A 20,237-nucleotide genomic window follows, 5' to 3' on the forward strand; every position below is an offset into this window, starting at 1 on the left:
GCTCAGTCAGTAGGTGCTCAGGTCCTTCGTCCTGGCCATGATGAGCTGGAGGGACTGAGCGACACCTGAGGTGTTGCCCGGAGCCCTGTAAGCCATACCCCGAGGAACAAAGGGGCCTCAGGGACTGCTAGGATGTTTCTTCCCTTAAAAATTTTCCTGATACCTGTAATTAGGGCTTTATTAATTCAGCTGCCTCTGTTACTACTTGTCCCTTTTGTTTTTTTATTTCTATGCCATGAATTACACTATTATTTGAATATATATGTCGTAATCAAGAGGACAAAATAGTACTATGGCATCTGACAAGAAATAATGTATCTCTCCATAAGAAATATACACCAAAACCTGGATCTTGAGATCAATTTTCATCTTCTCATGGAATTTGTATAATTCTATTGAAACTCTTTCTGGGGTGATCATTAAAAATTCTGGGTGTAGTGGTACCTTGTAAATTGCTTGTAAAGTGCTATATCCCAAGCTGGTGCAAGTGGCAGCAATGAAGCTGCAACAGCTGGTTCTCATGGAGGACATGGTCTGACTAATACACAATTTACCACATAACCATGGTCAGAGACAAGTGCAGGGCCAGCTGAGCTCACTTTCTGACAGCTGAGAGAAGTTTTCTGTATGACTGTCCCACCACTGGCCAGAGACCAGAGAAGACAGCTCAGGATTTAGTCCCCCTACCAACAGCTTGGGCCCTCACTGATCCCAAGGCTGGCTTTGCTGGCTGGTAGCTTATAACCCATATATCAGTTATGAGAACAAAACCATTCTTCTCCAATTCATCCTGTGGTACTTAACTACACAATTTCCACCATCACTCTTATATATATTATTTTATAATACCTGTGTGTATTTTTCAGTTGTTACTTAAATAGGGCTTCTCCAGTGCACCGTGCTTAAGGCATTTTGCTGACTCACAGGTAGAGCTTTTCCCAGAAGGATGTTTAAATTAACTGAAATGAGAAGACCGTGTTAGGTGAAGAGCTTTTCTTTTCTGCCTGGTTTTAGTTCAGTTCTGGCTACAAGTGCACTTGGTACGCGCTCAGCTCCTCGCTCGTGTTCCTGCTCTGTGGGTCGCTGACTCACCATTGCTGGCTGAGTCAAGGTGTAGGAACAGTTACTGAAGGCTGCCAGATGGACTAATAGGAAAAATACTTAGGCCAGAGTTTTACAACAAATACCAAAGCAGTTGAGCCTGTTTTATTTCTTGTCCTAGAATAAAAGTTTTCATTGTTGTCTAAGCTCTAAGCTCTTGCTTAGACAACTTTGCAACTTTCCTTTCTTATGCTTCTTCGCCAAGGTTTGAGGTTGAATCTCTCTTGTTCTGAAACAGAACAGAAAGCACATGGTGAGACTGGGGGGAAGATTTCCTCCAACAAAAATCAAATAACTTGGAGATGAAGGCAAAGAATAAAAACTGTTGCTGGAATTCCCACACTGCAGTGTCCTTCCTTTGCAGAATATTTACTTCCACTCTCCACGCTGCCTTTTTTGATCAGCACCTAATTTTGCTCTTCTCCACACAATATGTGAGCAAATGTATGCCTCAGAATGACTGTCTGTGGCTTTATTCACATTTAGAGGTTATTGAAAAAAAGCACATAAAGAACAAAGTTCTTCAAAGAGTGGCAAAAGGCTGTCAGTGTCATTTTTCAGCTGGGTGAGATTTCTGTGAAGTGCTTGTGACAAGGCTCATTCTACAGAACACTTTTCATAATAGGGTGAAGGCTCTGGCTTTTCATGTATAATCCATCTCCAGTGATTTGTCGTTCTCCTCTGCAAAAAGAACACTAGATTTTGGTCAGGGCTGTATGAATCTTACCTTGGTTAATGTCAGAAAATAATCCCATGTCTTTTTCAAGTAGAGACAGAAATCTTTATTCCTTAAACTGAAGAGCTGTTAAATTAATATTTTTTTCCAGGCTTGCATTCTCTCTTATTTGGGAACAGTTACACACTCATGTACCAGTGACTTACACAAATGAAAAAAAAAGTATTGAAACATGATTTGCATTAATCCAGAACTCCAGATTGTTTCCCTGATTCAGGTATAGGTCCTTGGTTTAGCTCTTGTGGGCAGAAGCTGAGAACTCACAAGTGAATCTATAAACTGTGCATAAGTCTTCAAAACTTACATGATACTGCTAAAACTGTATCACACATAGCTGAGAGATGATCCTTGCAGAGAATAAATTCCATGTAGATGGTCTTCTCATGTGTTTACACAATGTTTTGCAGCATATCATGCAGCATTTGAGCCAATAAATTATATTGCTCCAGATTTTACATATTTAGAGACCTCTCTAGGTTATTGCCTTTGGAAAGTCAGGCACCTACTAATGGAAATCTGGTTTGGTTGAAAGAATGTATGAAAAATCCTGTTATCATGAAATCACTCACTGAGGAACAAGAGGGGCCAGATTTCTCCCTTTAAAGTGTGCAGCTTCTCTAAAAGAAGCCTCTTCTGGCCTTTCCCCCTAAGTCACACTCTAATGGCTTGCTCACCTCTCTCATCCTGGCCATTTCTGCTGTACAGACGTGGTTTTTGAACACATATGGCCCCAGTAATCAATGCCAGTGCTTCCCCTGCAGAAGCCATTCACTCAGCTTCTTCCCCCAGAAATTGCTTGCCCTTGGTCAGAGTTTGTTCTTGTTCTTAGAAGTGCCTGTCAGAGTGAAAAGCAGAAATATGCTCAGGATCTGATCTTTCTGCTCTTCTTCCTCTGCCACTATAATCTGGACTTGAAAATTATATTAGGTATCAAATATGCAAAAATCCAATATCAAGCAGGAAAATATACTTGGTAGGAGTCAGCCCAATTAAAAACAGCAATAAAATCAGTAATATGTAAGCTTATTTTATTCTATTAGTAATTGGCCTTGTCATCATGTTATTTAAAGTTGGCTTTAATTAATTGCATTTTCTTTTCTTCTTTTAAGTATTGCTCAAGGCAAATTGTTAGTACTTCAACACTGCTATTTCTTCTCCTTCTGTTTGCTTTATAATTTCCTTTTTCTTTCCTTGCCACTGCCCTCTCCTTGTGCCAGGCTCTAATCTGAACCTTGTTAATCAGTCTTTTTTCCTGCAACACAATAAAAAACTATTGGACATGGAAATTTCAACTCAGCAACCTCTGCTCTTTTTTTTCTTTTTCTTTTCCCTTGGTGTGGTCAGTTTTCTTCTTTGTGTTTTTAGCATTATGTCTCTGGTAGTGTCCATTCAAATGAGCCCTTGCAATATGTATTCAGCCCTCATGTTTTCTCACATGTAGACCATCATTTGAATACTCCATTCCACTCTCTTGACCTACAGCTACAGTTCTATTCTTACTCTAAATGTTCTTTAACTTTCATCCCACTACTGCCATGGTATAAAAAAGGAATGAAGCACATATAATGGTAGCTTATAGAAGTAGTTTGATTCAGTTTGGCATCATGCTGATCTCCATGTTCTTCACCACATTTGTAGGAGTCTGCTTTTCTCATAAAAGAGTCTTTGCATTTAATTTTTTTAAGAACACATTAAAGACATATGGCTTTTCTCTCCTGCTAGACCCTTCAATTAAGGTGTGACAACTCTTCATTTTGTTACCTCTCTTTTCACTTCCATTGCAATTTCACAACTTCATGTTATAGAGCAATTCAGAGAACTAATGTCCCTGTTTCCATTCCATTTGCTTAAGCCAGGAATATGATATGTCCCACTGTGTTTTCCCCTTTCTGTCCCTATTTCATTTTTTAAGCATCCCTATCTCTTGTCTCAACATACTGTTCAAAGGAAAGGGAGAAGCAAAAAGCCCCAAGAGAAAGAAACTTCAAGGCTTTATGCAGGGTTTATCCTTCTCCTAAGTGAGACCAGACTGTAGGGAGATCTGGTAACTTTGTGGGAGATATTCACAGAATGTTAAAACAGCACTTTTCTCATCTTTTATATTTTTCATATAGCAGCTTTGGCTGTTATATGCACAGCAGTACCGTTGCTGCCTCCCTGCACCTCACCCTCTCGGTCTTGGAGGCAGTTCTCAAAGTCTCTATACCACCCCTGCATAAAGCTTGAAGGACATAAAGTCTTGTCACCTTTACAATCTCTCTTGGCTTGGACAAAACCACGTGTCATCAACCAACCAGTCAATCAGTTCAGTGCTAGCTGTACATTTTACACTATTAACACTGGTGAATGTTACTTCAAGCTCTCCTCTCTGATTACTGGGCTTTATTTTGGTTTCTGGGACCTTGCTGTGTCACACACACAGAGGTGCAATTTACAGTTCTGCAGACAGAGGACTATTCTAGCTAAATTTTTGTTTGCCATGATTTCAGTGTGGGAATTCTTTTTCATTTTTTTGTTTGTTTATTTGTGTCCCTATTTATTTGTTATTTCTTTTTCCTTTATATCTGCTGCAGTATCTGGAAAGAAACCATTAATCTGCTTATATTAACCTTCAGGCTGCTTCTCTTTGGTTATTGCATACAGAGACTAATCCTCAGCTTCCCTTGATCCACAGTGCTCTCCTGCTTTTCTCATTTAGACATGTTTGCTTCTTGGAGGAAGCTGGGGGCTTCTCAGCCACAGAAACTTAGTGTTATTCAGGTGCCAAGCTCAAAATAAAGCTTGAAGCCCTCCAGCCTTGTGCATTTGGATTTACAGTGCAGCTCTTTAGAGGCTTCTCATATCTGAAACAAATAGTAGCCAAAAAAGTTCTAAACCCTATGCTTTATTCCTCACTGTAAATAACACAGGAGTATGTCACTGCTCACAGAAAGCTGTAGGACTGGACACAACCTTCTCTGTTACTGCCATTTTGGGCTTTATCTCTGCCCACTCCTAGGTCTTTTCTAAGTTCAAGTCAGATTCCTCTGTACATCTGTGGTCTTGTCTCTGCAAATGCTCTGAGTTTGGTGCACAGCCCTGCTCCTTTAAAGACTCACAGCTTTGTCATGCTCCATCCTGCTCTCTCAGCTCTCTGAGCAACCCATGCCCACACATCTGTCCAGATATTTAGTTTGGGAGGAGAGGATAGGGTAGAAACAATTTTGAAATTTCCAAAGAGACACAGAAAAATTAAGCAATTGAGATCAAGAAAGACAAACAGAATAATGGAAACCAGAAAAAGATGTCAACTATTTCTTTTCAGGTCAACTCTTCAGCAGTAAACCCATGGTTTATTTCCTATGCCTTAGGTCTCTATACACAGACAAGAAGATGAAATTTGAAATTAATTTTACGAGCATAATTTTATTTCAGCCAGTGAATCAATTTTATCTGCCTACTTATTTTTATGGCTGCCTTCTTCATTGTATGTGTAAACTTCTCAAATAAACATGGTTTGTCACCACAACACCTCTCCAAGGCAGAGAATGATTATGAGCTTGTTGTGCATAGAAAACTGAGGTGCAGAAAAATTAGCCTCACACACTGGGTTAGGGAAGGATTTTCAGACTCTGCCCCAGTTCACTGACTTTCCTCCTCCATTTTTACAGGTTTATAAATAAATATATAAATATATATATATATACACACATATAAAAATATATGTATAAAATCTTTTTGCTTTTGAGAACCTTATGACTGTTAAATGACGGACTAAGAGCATTTAATTAATTTATTAAAAAAAAATTAGAACACTTAGTACTGCTGATAGATACACTGAATTTGGATTCTTGGCATATGAGTCACAAATTACATGTATTATTCAGAGGTTTCATAGACAGGAATATGAATGCAGTTTATAACCCTGCCCTCCCAAGGGATATATGCTAATGTGCTCTGATGGAACCACCAGAAAAAAAAAGTAGATATTTATATCTAAACTGGTGCTGGCAAAACAGGTGGGTTTGGTATCTGAACTTCCCCTGTCTTTTTGTGACTGCATTGGCCAAATATGTTTCTGTTGTTTTTTGTGAATTTCTTTATATTTCATTACATATCCAATTGTCATTGTTACAATAACTGTGAAAGATTGAGATTATGGATAAAAAGTGGAATTATCTACTTTTTAACTCCACTCCCATCAGTCTAAAGATCAAAGCACTAAAAAAAATAAAGTAGCTTTAATATTAAGGTTTTGGGTTTCCTAGAAAAGTGTCTTAAGAAAAATCTATCAAATGTATGGAACTGTGCATATAATTTTTTTTAAAAGGCTGAATTACAACATCTAATAATAAAACCCCACTATCTTAAGCAGGCTCATGCTTTAAATGGCAATAAAATAATGTTAATTTCAAATATTGAAATAAAAGTAAACACTTCGTTGGATTAGAAAAATTAATAATTTATGGCATTTTAAATAAAACCAAATAAAATTAAATAAAAATAGGGTACCCTTTTCCAAGGGTTACCAGCACTGGTAACCTTGCTCTCCAAAGGTTACAACATTCCATTACTGTGCAGTAAAGAACATAAAAGTACCTTCTCTGAACAGCTTGAGTATCAATTGCAGTTCTTCTAGTCTGTAAGAGGTTGAAGCTATTCTGCTGTTTAGATTCATGTGGCCTAAAAGAAGTGTGCAAGTGTTTGCTTTCTTCCCTATTAATGATTAAGTGTTTGAATCATTTGTCATTCTTTTTATTTTTCTCACTTCTTTATGAAGAATCATTTCTTCACCAAAATGATTTTTAGCCAGGTAACTGGAGAGTTAATATATGGTCATATTCTACTTTTTACTTTTAATAAGCAACACCCAAATTTAGGGGCTCAGATCCATGATAGATCTTGCTGCAAAGGGTCCCAAATGCCAGGCTGACAATAGAGATGTTTACCTGGGAATTGACAATTACTTTTATTCATAAACAAGAGCTATTTTTAACTCACTTAATTACAGTTCACTTCAGATGACTTGTATGTAATTTCTAAGGATTGTTTGTGGACCCTGAGCATGCATAGCTGAGGATGCAGGAGTTAATTTTTGGAATAAAACATAGCTGAATTAAGGAATGACAAAGATGTACCTTATCTCTTTCAAGACAGCTTCTGTTGGGTTGTGATGTGTCTCAGTGGAAAGAGCTGTATTTAAAAACAAAAATTTTACAGCATTAGTTTTGATGAGTTACTAAAACATGCATTTAGGGGATAAATGCAGTTGGTGAAATTCTGGCACAGTTACCATCAACAGGAATTTTGTCAGTGACTGTAGTGGACGTGCAAATTCACCCATTTCATGAAATGAAATGAATGAACAAATCATTATTATTCTTGTTGCCATTAACATTTTTCTTGCATAATTTTCAAAATACTGAGTGACCAGTTTATTTCATCCTGTTTTCTCGAGCCTTTTGGAAAGTACACTTTGCAAGAAGATCCAAAAAAACTCCCAATCTTTATCTCTGTCTTTCTCTGGACCAGCCTGCTCGGGTTTCCCTATTGAGAACCCTCCTGTCTGCATCCAAGTACACGTCACTGGGCTCCGGGAGGAACCTCTGCTTATGGCATGTTCTGAAGGCAGCTCGCCCAGGCCAGGGAGGAGGGAGGAGAGGTGGGTGTTTATTTCCATAGTGGCTGATTTCCCAAATGAAGAACCTAATTATTCATCTCCTTTGGTGAGTTTATGGCTGTGAATAAAGCAAATGCTTTTCAGTAGCTGTGATAGGGAGGGCCCCTGGTTCTGGAGAGCAAATGCTGGGGTGGTCCCTGCCCCAGAGTGGAGTCTGCTGTCGAGGTACCCTTGTGAAGTACAAAGGGAGGTTATATTTTTGGGTGCGTTTTAATTCTTGCTGGTAGTAGTCATAGCCTCGGTGACTCATCAATCTGGCTCACAAAGTAAAAACAGATTTACCCTTTATAGGGTTTGGCAGTTGGCAGATGATTGTTTCCCCTCTATGAATCAGACTTTTATTTATTTAGTGTAATCAAGAAGGAACTGTCTGTTTTGTGACCTTCTAGGTTAGTGAAAGGGAACAAAGGATTTCTCTTTATTATTATTATTTTTTGGCATCATGCAGTTAGCAGAACAATGCAAAACTATGATAAAGGATCATGCTCTGGTTGGCTGGCTGCTTGGACGGTAGCTGCATGCCACATTATTATTCCAGTTGGTCTGAGGAACTCTTTTACATGAGCAGAAATAAGCTATTTATGACAAATAAAGTAGAATCCATACGCTTTAGAGTCAGTCAGGAAACATTGTTCCCTTTTAACAGATAGCTAGATAACCATTTAACATTAAGGCACTGAAAGTTCCTCGAATAACTTTGCTAAGCTGTATAAAAATAACAGGAGGCTTTTGCAATGCCTGGCTATTGGATCAAGTACATCCTGCCAGATTACAGACATATCTCATGCAAATTACAAGAAAAAATAATTCAGATGGCAGTCAGGGACTCTGGTAAGCAAGTCAAGGACAGCAATTTTGGTAACAGACCTAAAATACATTTAGAAATTGCTCAATGACATTGGAGCTGAAAGAAATTAGAAAAAGCTATGTGTAACTAACCAGAAATTATTAATTGGTTACTGTTCCTTATCCAGATAAGGAGATAATGCCATTTGGAAAGCTCATGCAGTTTCTAAACTTTGTATTTTGTTTAAAGAAAATGGCTTCACAGCACGAAGCATACTAATTCACTCCTTGGGCCTGGCGCTCTATAGGAATTTTGCTGAGACCTGTAAATGATCTGCAACATGTTCAGGGAATGCCAACAAACATTATTCCTCACTAGAGCTGCTTTTGTTACATAGTTTTCTAAGCTGGCAGTTTCTAAATGTTTTTCCCTTGTGCGTTTAGCCAGCAGAAGGTTTCACATGCCGTGAAAACCCTTGGTGCCAAGGGATGCTGCAATGGGGCCCTGCAGGGTGAGCTGGCAGTGGGTGGTGTGCCCTTCCCATGAAGGGGGCACTGGCCTCCCTGGTGTTGGTGGGGCTCTGAATATTGCACCTGTGAGGAGACAGCTGCTTGTCCTCACTGCATTTCTGTGCTGCCACGCTCTGAAGGTTATAAATGTGCTAGTTTATTAAGAGCCTCGGCTAAGTAAGGGTATGCTAGGAAGAAAAGTTAGAAAAACTGCAGTTCCTCAAGCTAAGTACTTGAAAAGGTACATTGCAAAATAACCTATGCTTCCTTTAAATCAGCACTTTCTAGGGTATTAAACATCTTCAAGCTTGAGATGGGAAAAAAATCTGCGTTAGTTATAAATAAGGCATGACTGCCCAATGGGTTTAGCTGGGTTAGAGGCATTACAGTAAGAGCTTACATGAACAATTTCTTCATTAGGAAAGATCTTCCTCCTTAATTAACAGTTCTCACTTACCAAATTCCCAAGCTGAGAGTGTTTTCCAGCAAACAGCATGCTTTGCTTAGCAGTGTACAGTCAATGAGTGACATCAGATGACCAAGGGATGCTGCAGGTTCTTCCTCACTGGGATCTGCAGACAGGATAAACAATCACCTTGGGGAATGCTTTCAGTGGAAGGTGAGTCAGTGATATCTTGAGAGCTCTTTCACCACTCTGCTTTTATCTTTTAAGGGAAACATAAAAAGATGGAAACCATGGCTGTTTGTCCGAATTCAGAGATGCATAATTTGACATGAAAGAAGATTGATTCCATTTCTGTTGGAAGACAATGCATCTCTGAATAGACCCCAATTTTTTCTATAGCGTTATTGACTTAAGAGAAGACATAAAGAAGAGCTTATATTGAAGGATTACTTACGTTGAAGAAGTACTTATGGCACATTCCAAGATTCTTTACTCTGACCCCGATAGTACCGTGACACACCACTGTGACCACAATTCTAGTGTGGCTTCACCTGAAATACTCCCAAAGAAAATGCTCTTGAATTTCACAGTGTGAGCTATCTTGCAATGATAAAATGATCATGAATACTGCTAGACCAAGGAGAAAATTACTTGCAGACACACAAGTGTACTTTATTCTTCCAGTTTCTTTTATTCAGAAGCATAATACTCTTGAGACCAGCAACTGTCAAAAATAAATCAGTAAAAATAATACATATTTTTTGTGTAAAGATACAGTAATTGAATACAGTAATTCTTTGATTGTGACTTTCAAGATTTTTAGTGTTCTTCAAGCCTTCTTTTCCCCCATTTTTATTGTGTCATGTGATAGGCTCTACTACTGCTCAAAAAATAAAAATATTCTAATCCACATAACATGAAAAAAGACCTTGAGAGTTCATAACCAGATGAATAATAGAAAGAAGGAGACAGATTGTTTTTCTTTTTCATTTAAGTATTACAATTTCAAAGTTAACCTGAAAGTTTATTTGTCCTTCCTCTGGATTTGGGGTTTCTGTATACTAAGAAAAAAGCAGACTCACTTCCAGTGAACCATTCTGTGTATATATACAAGATAAGCAAAGGGTGGGGGAAGCAAACTATTGTTAAGAATGTGGAATTAAACTTAAGGGATTAAACTGCCAGTACTTTCAACACTTAGTTATACAGATAAGGTCACAGCCCAAGAGGGCACAGAGGCAGCCTTCAGGAGAGATGGGAACTGACCCCAGCTACTCCTTGGGAGGGGACACAAGTGGCATCAGTAAAAACAAGCAAATAAACAAAAAACCCCAAGGCCCAACAGCGATAAAACAGCTACAGAGCTTAGTACTTTCTTAATGAGTGTTGCTGTGAAAAATCTCAATGGACCGCCACAATTGTCCATGTTTTTGTCTCTAGGTTAAGGGATATTGATAAGTAACAAAGAGCACAATTATTGTCCTTCATGAAATAGTCCAGCTTGTGAACTGCTTGCCACATGATGCTGTGAATGCTAAAATTTGCAGAGCATGAAAAAGAAACTGGACAAGCCCGTGGGTAAGAAATCAGTTAATAGCACCAAATTAAAAAACACCCAATAAAAACCAAACTGAAGCCTACAACATACCCATATTGTTCTTAGGATTTACTTTTATTTGAAAATTACTCAAGGGTGAGAACGCATTTCAGTGATCTATCTAAGGTTTTCCTTGTTCCCACACTCTTCCTTAGACACTGACTTGTGGTCGCTGCTGGAGACAGGATGTTGGTGTAAATGGAGTTTTGTTGTGACCTACTACCACTGTCCCAAGGTTATAATGTTATGAGGAGCATGTTCTGACAGCAGTAGAAGATCTAACCCATGAGCTAAGAAAACATGGAAGTTTTCTTAGATGCTATGTGGGGTTTGTGGCTCTTAAGTAGTTTCCAGAGATGCCTTTTCCCAGAATCTCTTGGCCCTGCAAATAAAGCAGTTCTGCACGGTTCTATCTGCTTTAGACTCTCTGTGATTCAGTTGTTGGGGCTGCAGCTCATGGAAAGCATCAAATGCCTTGTTACCTAGAGTAGGCTGCACCACACTGGAAAATTTTTCCCTCAGTATACCCCTGACACTTCTAAAATCTAATAAATGGGTTTCTACAAATAAACAACATCTGTGTGTTATCAGTATTATCCATCTTCGAGATGGAACACATTCATGTGGGCAGATCCTGAAAGCCCTCCCAGGAATATTTGAAATCCATTTTCCAGGTAAAGCAAACAGATACTTCTGCCCCAGCCCTGCATCCCACACTGACTCCTGCATTCACAAGGAGCCCCAGTGACCTCTCTGGGTCCAATCAGGCTAACCAGACTGCAGGGCAATGAATTACCTTTTAGAATTAGTACAGTATGGTTTTCAATGAGTATACTTCAATTCTGTTACTTCTCCCAACACAAAAATTACGTTTAAATTTGCATCAATGAATAAAATGAAATGTACAAAGGTGATTTAAATGAAAAAGTGTCAAGTATCCACATCAGCTCAAATCAGATGTAGAAATACATGTCTTGAAAACAAAGTCACCTCAGTAGATTTATTTTAAAAAAAACCACAACATTTCTGTGTGATTAAAAGAAAGACCTGGAAGTGATGTAGACAGTTTGGAATAGTTCATAGATCAGCCCCACTGTAATAATTTCTTAAGAAGAAGTATGTGCGAATTTCAATGATTTGTAGAAATATAGCCCAGATTTCTGGGGAAAAAGTCACAAAAATTTAATCAAACTGTGGCTCAGACTTACACTGTAATATATTCATTTGCAAGAACAAAGAATAAAATGCAGTCAACGGGAAAATCTTACCATTTTCCCCCCAGAATCCACTGGTGACAGAATCAGTAGCTCCTCAGGCTCCAGCTCTAATTCCATTTGCCTTCTTGATTGCAAGGTATTGCTGGCTTTCAGTGATCTGGTGGAGACTGACTGCTCCAAACTTGCTCCTGGCCTGGCAAAGGAACCTGGGTTTATGAGCAGTCACCCATGAAGATTGGTCATCTGCCTGTTTGCAATGGGCTGGGACCACATGCACATCCAGCCACTGACATTTGACTGACAGACAATTAAGATGTGTTAATTTGAGCTTGTGAGAACATACCATTAAAATGCCTTCACTGCACTCAAAAATATGTTGTGTCAAGCTTGTGATGAAAGTTTTATTTATTGATACTGCATGGAAAGCAAAATAAAGTCAGGTTCTGTGCAAAAGTTTAAATCTTCTATCCAGATTTTACTCATTCTACACTTTTATGATCAAGGTTTTAATTTTATCCTTTCAGTACTAAGTGCACTTAGATATTATCAGTTTTTTTGTGGTTTATATCAGAATTCAGAGGATCTCAAGACCACACAAGGAGGCCTTTGGCAAACCTCAACTACAGAGTTTTCCACAATGCTGTGTGGCTGCCTTTTGATGATCTTTAGCTTTAGTTGAGATCCACTTGCTGAAAAAACTTTTGAATATGTCAGAACAGAAGTGCTGTGCTTTTTTTTTTCTACAAGTCATTAATTCACTTTTAGCTGAGACTCCACATCTAGATAAGAGCTCCACTCCTAACAGGCAGTTACTTCTCACTGCCTGAATTCTTTCCATCAGAGAACTAGGTATAAATTTATCACCATGGGTGTGACAGCAATCTGCAGATTCAATAATAGATAAAAAGAGAATAAATTATTTCTTTTTGAAAATTTCATGGCCAAGTGATTTTAGTCTTGTGTAATATTAAAAAAAATAGAGTTCAAGAGGTAGCATTTATTTTCTCTTTCTGCTTACATGTAACAACAGAAGGACACAGACCACATCGTTGCATTCAAACTATATCAGTATTTTTAGCTGATACATAGATTAAATGAAAACACTACAAATTCTGCAGAAATGAATAGGTAATTAAGCTGAATTACTTTGACTCTCAGAAAGTCACATGTGTAGTCTAAGCCAGAGGGCTACCATCAAGAGAGAGTGAGAAAGAGAGGAATGAGTGGGAAAAATTCAGTCATTCATAAATAAATGTCTAAAATAAAATTGCTCTCTGGAGATGATTTTACCTCCTCTCTTTAGTAACAGGCCGAGTTTTGATCATTAGCTTCAGATTGACATCTTACTGTTAAATGGCTAAAATTAGGTGACATGAACTTTATCTTGCCATTATCTATTTTGACCCAATGCAGCAAAGCATTTAATAGCAATCTTATGTAAAAAATTGCCATAAGTCTTTTTAAGTGTATTTCTGGATCAGGTCAAGAGTGCTCATCAGTTTGCAGGATTAAGTACTGCATCTCTAATGGTGTTTAGCACTTGAAATTCCTATCAATATCATTGGTCTAATTTGCAGTTACAGCTTTAAAATGTGAGGACCAGATTTGAAAGGATTTGTTTACCACTTGTCTAATCTGCCTTTACCAGAGGAAAGTGAAGGTAAAAGAAGGTAAGAAAAAGAACTTGCACATCTCACATCCAGCTGATTGCTAAGCATCTGAAAGTTATTTTCTTTTGTTATCTTAAAAAAAGCAGGAAAAGGGAAAAGCAGAGACACTGAAGTGGGAATAGATTTAAGATACAATTATTATGTTTACTTAGTGATACACTTTGCTTACTTTAGGCATCTACCTTAGGTGCAATTAAGGAAATGCAAATTTAGGAATCCAGATTCCCTTTACAATCAATGGAATGAGACACTCAAAGGGACAGTGGGAACATCAGCATTAGCTGCCCATAATCTCCAATGTTACCTATTTTGCTATTTAATTGCAACATTATTGCCTGGTTGTTTCCTGGCAAGGTATAAAGTACACATGGAAAAACTAGATAGTGCAAGAACAGAGAGCACCTTTTTGAGCCCATTTAACTCCCTTGCAAGTTGGCAAGCAAACCCTGCTTTCACTGAAGTCTTGTGTCTAAGCAACAGAAAAATGTTTTTCATGTGATATTTACCATATTTTACAGCACTATTTCACAGCAGCCTAGATAAGAGGCTTGCATAAACTCTGTTGCAGTTTGAGAGGCTGAATTCTATTCGTGTACATATCACAAAGATAAAATAGAAGCTACTAAACAATGTTATGCCTTGACTTTGAACATGGTGAGTATAGCACATTATCATCCATCAAAAAAAAAACATGTTGAATTTTTGACAAATATTCAGGAAATTAAACTTTGACTCAATTAGCCATCCAGTTTAGTTTCCAAAATGACTGAAAGAGTAAAATACTTATCTTGCCTGCATTACTGTTGTTTTAGGCCACAGAGAGGATTGGCTTTAGCAGCCCCACTCTGACTTTTATTATATTGTTTGACTTATTACAAATCTAGTCAAAACAAAGGAAAGAAAACATTTCATATTTTGAAGATTATTACATACTGGCTTATTTGCAACTAATGTAAAACAGGACTTTGTGTTTTCTTCTCCTACTCTAGCTGCCACAATGCATGCTTGCCATTGCTGCTCATTCAAGATGGACTCGTATTTTGTGAGGCTCTACTGCAAATAGCTTCACTCTGAGAAAAGTCTTGTCTAAGATGGTGGTCTAAATCTTCACTCTTCCACCCATAATGGGAAGTGAAATATCTGCTTAAGTTGGTAGATGTTGACTGGTCAGTGTGCTAGAGATGTGCTCCACAAAAAAGGAGATTTTGTAAAGGATGAACCAATTTTTTACACAAAGGGGAAGAGAAATTACTCCCTTGATGTGAAGAGTCATTTATTAGTCTAAAGAAGTTACCTTACTCTTACATGCTTAGTAAGGTAAAATGTGGATTTTCTAATAGCTCATTCTAAGACAACACCTAGCACAATCTGGTGGACTGAGATAGTTTGGAGACCCAAAAGCAACATTTTCCAAAGGAAATTATTTTTGTCTTCCTTCAAATTCAGTTTTCTATTATTATTCTCCAGACTTTACATCATTCCTTACCTACAAGTTGTTGCTACTTTTCTAGGCACAGAGTGCATACAGCCTCAATGTCATGCTCAAAGAAGTTGTTGCACAATCCTGATAATGTGAACATCTATAAAGCTTTTTTTTTAACACTAGAGAAAGTGTCAGCTGTATGCAGATGCTCTGGACAATACACTTCTTTTCCTTTTGCGCTTATTAAAGCAAATTCTTCCCCCACAATATTTTCTGATTTAAGCCCATGTACTGGCTTGAACTGAGGTACAGTGGACTGAGGGGCTGTGCTTTGCATTTGTGCTGAAAACAGTCCCAGTAAGATTGAGATGTTTTTGCTATTGCTGAGCAGCTCTGGTGAGAAGATTGGGCATGCACGGCAAGCTGGGAGGAGACACAGCCAGGGCAGGACCAAATCGATATTCCATATATTACCATATAACATCATGTTCAGTGTGTAAACTGGGGGATGAAAGGGGAAAGGGGGATGTTGGGGGTGATGGTGTTTGACTTCCCAAGCCACCATTACAGGTGATGGGGCTCTGCTCTCCTGGAGATGGCTGAACAGCTGCCTGTCCATGGGAAGCAGCGAATTAATGCTTTGTTTTGCTTTGGTTGTGTGCACAGCTTTTGCTTTCCCTATTAAACTGTCTTTATCTCATTCCACAAGTTTACCATTTCAATTTTACCCCCAGTGGTGGTGGGGGAGTGAGTGAGCAGCTGTGTGGGGCTTGGTTGTTGGCTGGGGTAAAAAACACAACACCCCAATAGCAAAGAGCCCCTCCTAAACCTAAGAACTTCCCTCCTGTACTCAGCATTGGTGATGTCACATCTTTAATACAGTTCAGTTTTGGGCCCCTCACTTCAAAAAGGTCATGGAGACACTGGAGCGTGTCCAGTGAAGGGCAATACGGTGAAAGGTCTAGAAAACTTGTTTTATGAGGAGTGCCTGAAGGAACTGGGTTTGTTTAGCCTCGAGAAGAGGGCAGTCAGGGAGGAGGTCACCACTCTCCACAACTACATGAGACTGTTGTGAGGTGGGGGCTGGTCTCTTCTACTGCGTCTGCAGTGAGAGGACCAGAGGAAATTGCCTTAAACTGAGATGGGAGATTCAGATTAAATATTAGAAAAAAATCACTGCTGGGGTGGTCAGGCATTGGGATAAGTTTCCCAGGGAGGTGCTTGACTCATCATACCTGGAGATGTTTAAGAGGCATCTGCATTGGCACTGAGTGATGTGCTTTAGTGGTTACAATGGTAGTGCTGGGTGGATGGTCAGACTGGAAAATCTTAAGATCTTAAGATCTCTTCCAACTGTGATCATTCTATGATTCTATCAGTGAGCTGAATTGGCTGCAAATTGGTATGAGCAGGTAGCTAGCCAGGTCTCACTTCTGTACCTTCCCTCTGGCAGGTTTCTTGTAGGGGTCACTATTAGCAATAGAACAGGCAAAAGTCACTGTCTTGGGACAAAAAGAACCGCACTCAACCAAAAAATTATATCTCCACATTTCTTGTCCACTCTGTGGGATGTGGGGAATCCTGTGAAAGTAATTTGCTAGGTTAGATGACTGATGACTCAGTGTTGCCTCACTTGTGGATGTCAGCCCTATCACTATGAATGTAAAGTGAAGGATATGGGTTAACTAATGGGGTGGGACTCTGACATTCCTCAGAGGCCTCTAATTCCTGTCCTGGAGTCCCTAGAGAACCCCTCCCAAAGAGCTCTGTCTTCCTATTACCTCTGCTAATGGGACTGAGACCTGTGTACCACCACGTATGAGGAATGCTGGCAAGCTCCTCTGAGATGGGAGTCTAAAATTCCACATTCTATTCCCTTTCCAGACTTCTGTCAGCAGGGACCTGTTCTTATCAATTTGAAAGATGAAGCATTTGCTGACACCACGTTTTCCTGCACTAATGAGAATTTCCCACCTCATAGATGTTCTCTGAATGATTAATAGTGCAGACTAGCATAGTGCTGCTATAGCAAACAATACTTCTAATCATGCAATCTGAATTAGACCATTTGGGATTAAAGGATGTTGGCTTTTTTTTTAAATTTTATTTAGTTCTTTATTTAGATGTTGTCTTCTGGTAAGTAAATAAATAACTGCAGTTAACTCAGTATACAAGTTCAATTGGCTGAACTAAGAATTAAAATTCACCTGCAGTTACAGCATCAGGGTATATCTAAAATACAAGATACCACACCTTGAGCCAAGATTCAGAGCAGGGGAGCTGAGTGGCTGCAAAAGGCACTTAAAGCCCCAAAGCCTACATGTAATAGCCAGGTATTGCTGGCCAAGAAAATTTCTATATTGAGTCCAGTGAAACTGGAATGTAGAGAACAGTCACCTGAGTAAACATTTACCACCTTTCACCTTCAAGTTATTTTAAAATTATTAATTGTCTCCAGAAGGTTCCAGAAACATTGGCGCTGCTATCCTCATTTAAAAAATTAAACCACAGAATTAGAAAAGGTAATGGCTTTCTCTAAGTGGTTAATAGTGAGAGAAAGAAAACCCAGCCTCAAGATGATACTCAGAATTTCTGGTTTTCAGAACTGGCTTTCAGTTTAAAAAGTTGCATCTCCTCTAAGCCACCAACAATATACCCAGTACTGCACCTTTTCTTGCTAAGCAGAAAGAAATCCTCAGTTTGGGGTACCACATTTGGGTCAGGTTTGGATGCAGCATTGCCCTCTCTGGAACAGCATGTGCCTTCCAAGTCTGGTCAGACACGCGTTGTACAACTGTGCCTGAAGGCAAGTGGCAGTGGTTTACATTAGGATCAGAACTGGGCTTGGGACAGTGAGTTCAGCAAGCATGAGAATAATACTTCTTTCTTTAGCCATCTGCAGGCTCCACCCCGCTTCTCAAAATTGCTGAACTATTTACAAATGTTTAAGAGAATCTCTGTGTGATGTTTGCACTGCCATGCATTTCAGATGCAGGCAGAGCTATACAACCAGGGCCCACCCCAAAGACAAGAGCTGTGCTGTATTATCAAAATATGTACTGGTTCTACTCTCCACTACCATACAAGGCACTTCTGCATTCCTCCTGGTAACCTTTCATTACCTCCTAAATTTTCCAGATCGCTGCCAGATTTCTTAAACTTCATGGAATGATTACAGGCTTCCTGAATATAAAGCCCAGATTCTGTTTGGCAGTTTTGCATGGGAATTTCAAAATGAAGCAAAGAAAGTATTTCAGAAAAGACTGTTAAGAGCATTTGTAGAACTGCACTGCAATTATACAGTTTACAGATTCAATAAACTTTACTGGTTAGAGTGAACCAGGCCTCAAAATATCACCGTGAAGTTGTTATTACACCCATCCCACATAGGATGGGAACTGAGGAACAGAATGCCCAAGGAATTTAGACAATGTCCCGTTGCATTCAGACGGCGACTGGAATTAGATGTTGGATGTTTCTGCTTTGCATTCATAATCTGCAGGCTACTAAACTATGCTAACTCCTTATGCTTTTAGACAAGAGAGAAGTATTACATAAAGAGGATTCCAAACAGCATATATTAATACTTTCCATGCATTACAATTAAATTAGAGTGGCCTAAGAACCTTTTTGTTTGCTGCAATTAAGAAATTTGTAGAGGAATACTCAGTTTTAGAGATAATTTCCTGACTTACTGAAAAAAAAAAACAAAACAAAACAAATTTTTAAAAAGAGAAGCAATTCCACAAAAATGGCCTGAAAAACTTCTGAATGCCTATCATATTGAGAGTTTTTGAAGTGAAAAAAAAGTGCATTGAATACCTGGAATGAGAGAGATGCTGTTTGTATTCTGCCCACAGTGTTCTGGCTCCCTATTCTGGAAGGTCATTAAAATGTTTTCTAAGAACTGATCAACTGTTTACTGGTTCTATTCTTACTGATTATTCTTCATTTGTCTCCTGAATACACCACCAAACTTACTAATTAAAAATACCTCCCAGCTTGTTTCAGCTGGAACTTTAAGCTATGTTGTTGACTTTTTTCCATATTTTCTTTGATGAATATGTGTCCAGTTGAAACAAGATAAGCCTCAATAGCTGACATTGAGTCAAGTTTCTACACAATCTAACTAAAAGATGTCAGTACCTAGAACTCGTCTGTCAGAATGTGCCATTTTTGGGTCCAGAACTTGAAATACAGTAAAGGTTAGAGCCAAAATGCTGAACAGAGGGTCACCCCACCAAAACACACCGGTAGGAAATGCTGCAAATTCTGGACAGGGATTTTTCTGTCTGTTCTGAAGCTTGCCAGTGTCAGATAGAAATGGGTGCAGACCACACTGAAGTGTTAAGGTACTTTTGGAAAGACTCTTCAGACTGAGTCATGTGTGGATGTGTTTTCCATGTAGGTGGTCTGTGTGTGAGACAGAGGAGCCTCTTCTCCTGTAACCTTAGCCAAACTTGGCAGAGGGATAGACATCTAATATTAAGTTCTCAAAAGTTTCAAAAAACTTGCAAAACAAGTTTTGTCTATTAATGCTGAACCTCTGCTGAGCCTCAGCCTCTTAAAAGACAACAGAAATTTCACATGGGCAAATAAGATCTAATGAACTCCCTAATCATGAGAAATGCATTAGTCAGAGGTTATGTATTAAGCCACAGAAAACCTCAGAGTTCTTGCCTGCATGGAGTCTCTGCTACCTAGTAAATGTAGATGATGAGAAAAGTCATAAATACATTTGTAAGTATGGTTTACCAATTAGATTCTTTGAAGTCTCTAAAGGAGAAACTCTTGCTACAAACTAATATAATGCAATTAGATTGTCAATTAATCACAAAACCTCTGGGAGCTAAGCTGCTTTGGTTCAGGTTCTTGGAAATGCTTTGACTTTCATAAGGAAAACGCTATGGAGCAATGATCTTATCTAGAGGGAGAAATGGCAGCTAGTAGGTACCTTTTCAGCGACATGTGACAGAGAAAACCAGAGCAGGCCAGGAGATAAAAAGAACTAAATTACAACCATCATTGGAAAAAGCAGGTTGTGACTATGACTTGGCTAGACAAGGTTCTGAGTAACAACAGATCCACAAATTCTACCCCGTTTTCAGCAGAGGATTGAACTGGATGACTCC

General features: G+C 38.9%; 1 protein-coding gene across 1 annotated transcript in view; it reads right to left on the bottom strand.

Moving 5' to 3' along the window:
- Window positions 1–10,159: 10,159 nt before the first annotated feature.
- The window catches only part of TES (testin LIM domain protein), a 43,310-nt gene continuing 33,232 nt past the window's right edge, over window positions 10,160–20,237 (bottom strand). The window contains exon 7 of the mRNA XM_019006733.2: window positions 10,160–12,205. Coding sequence (XP_018862278.1) covers window positions 12,107–12,205 — 99 coding nt within the window. The 3' untranslated portion in view covers window positions 10,160–12,106. The remainder of the gene's footprint in view (window positions 12,206–20,237) is intronic.

This window comes from Parus major, chromosome 1A (genome assembly GCF_001522545.3).
Source record: "Parus major isolate Abel chromosome 1A, Parus_major1.1, whole genome shotgun sequence".
Lineage (NCBI taxonomy): Eukaryota > Metazoa > Chordata > Aves > Passeriformes > Paridae > Parus > Parus major.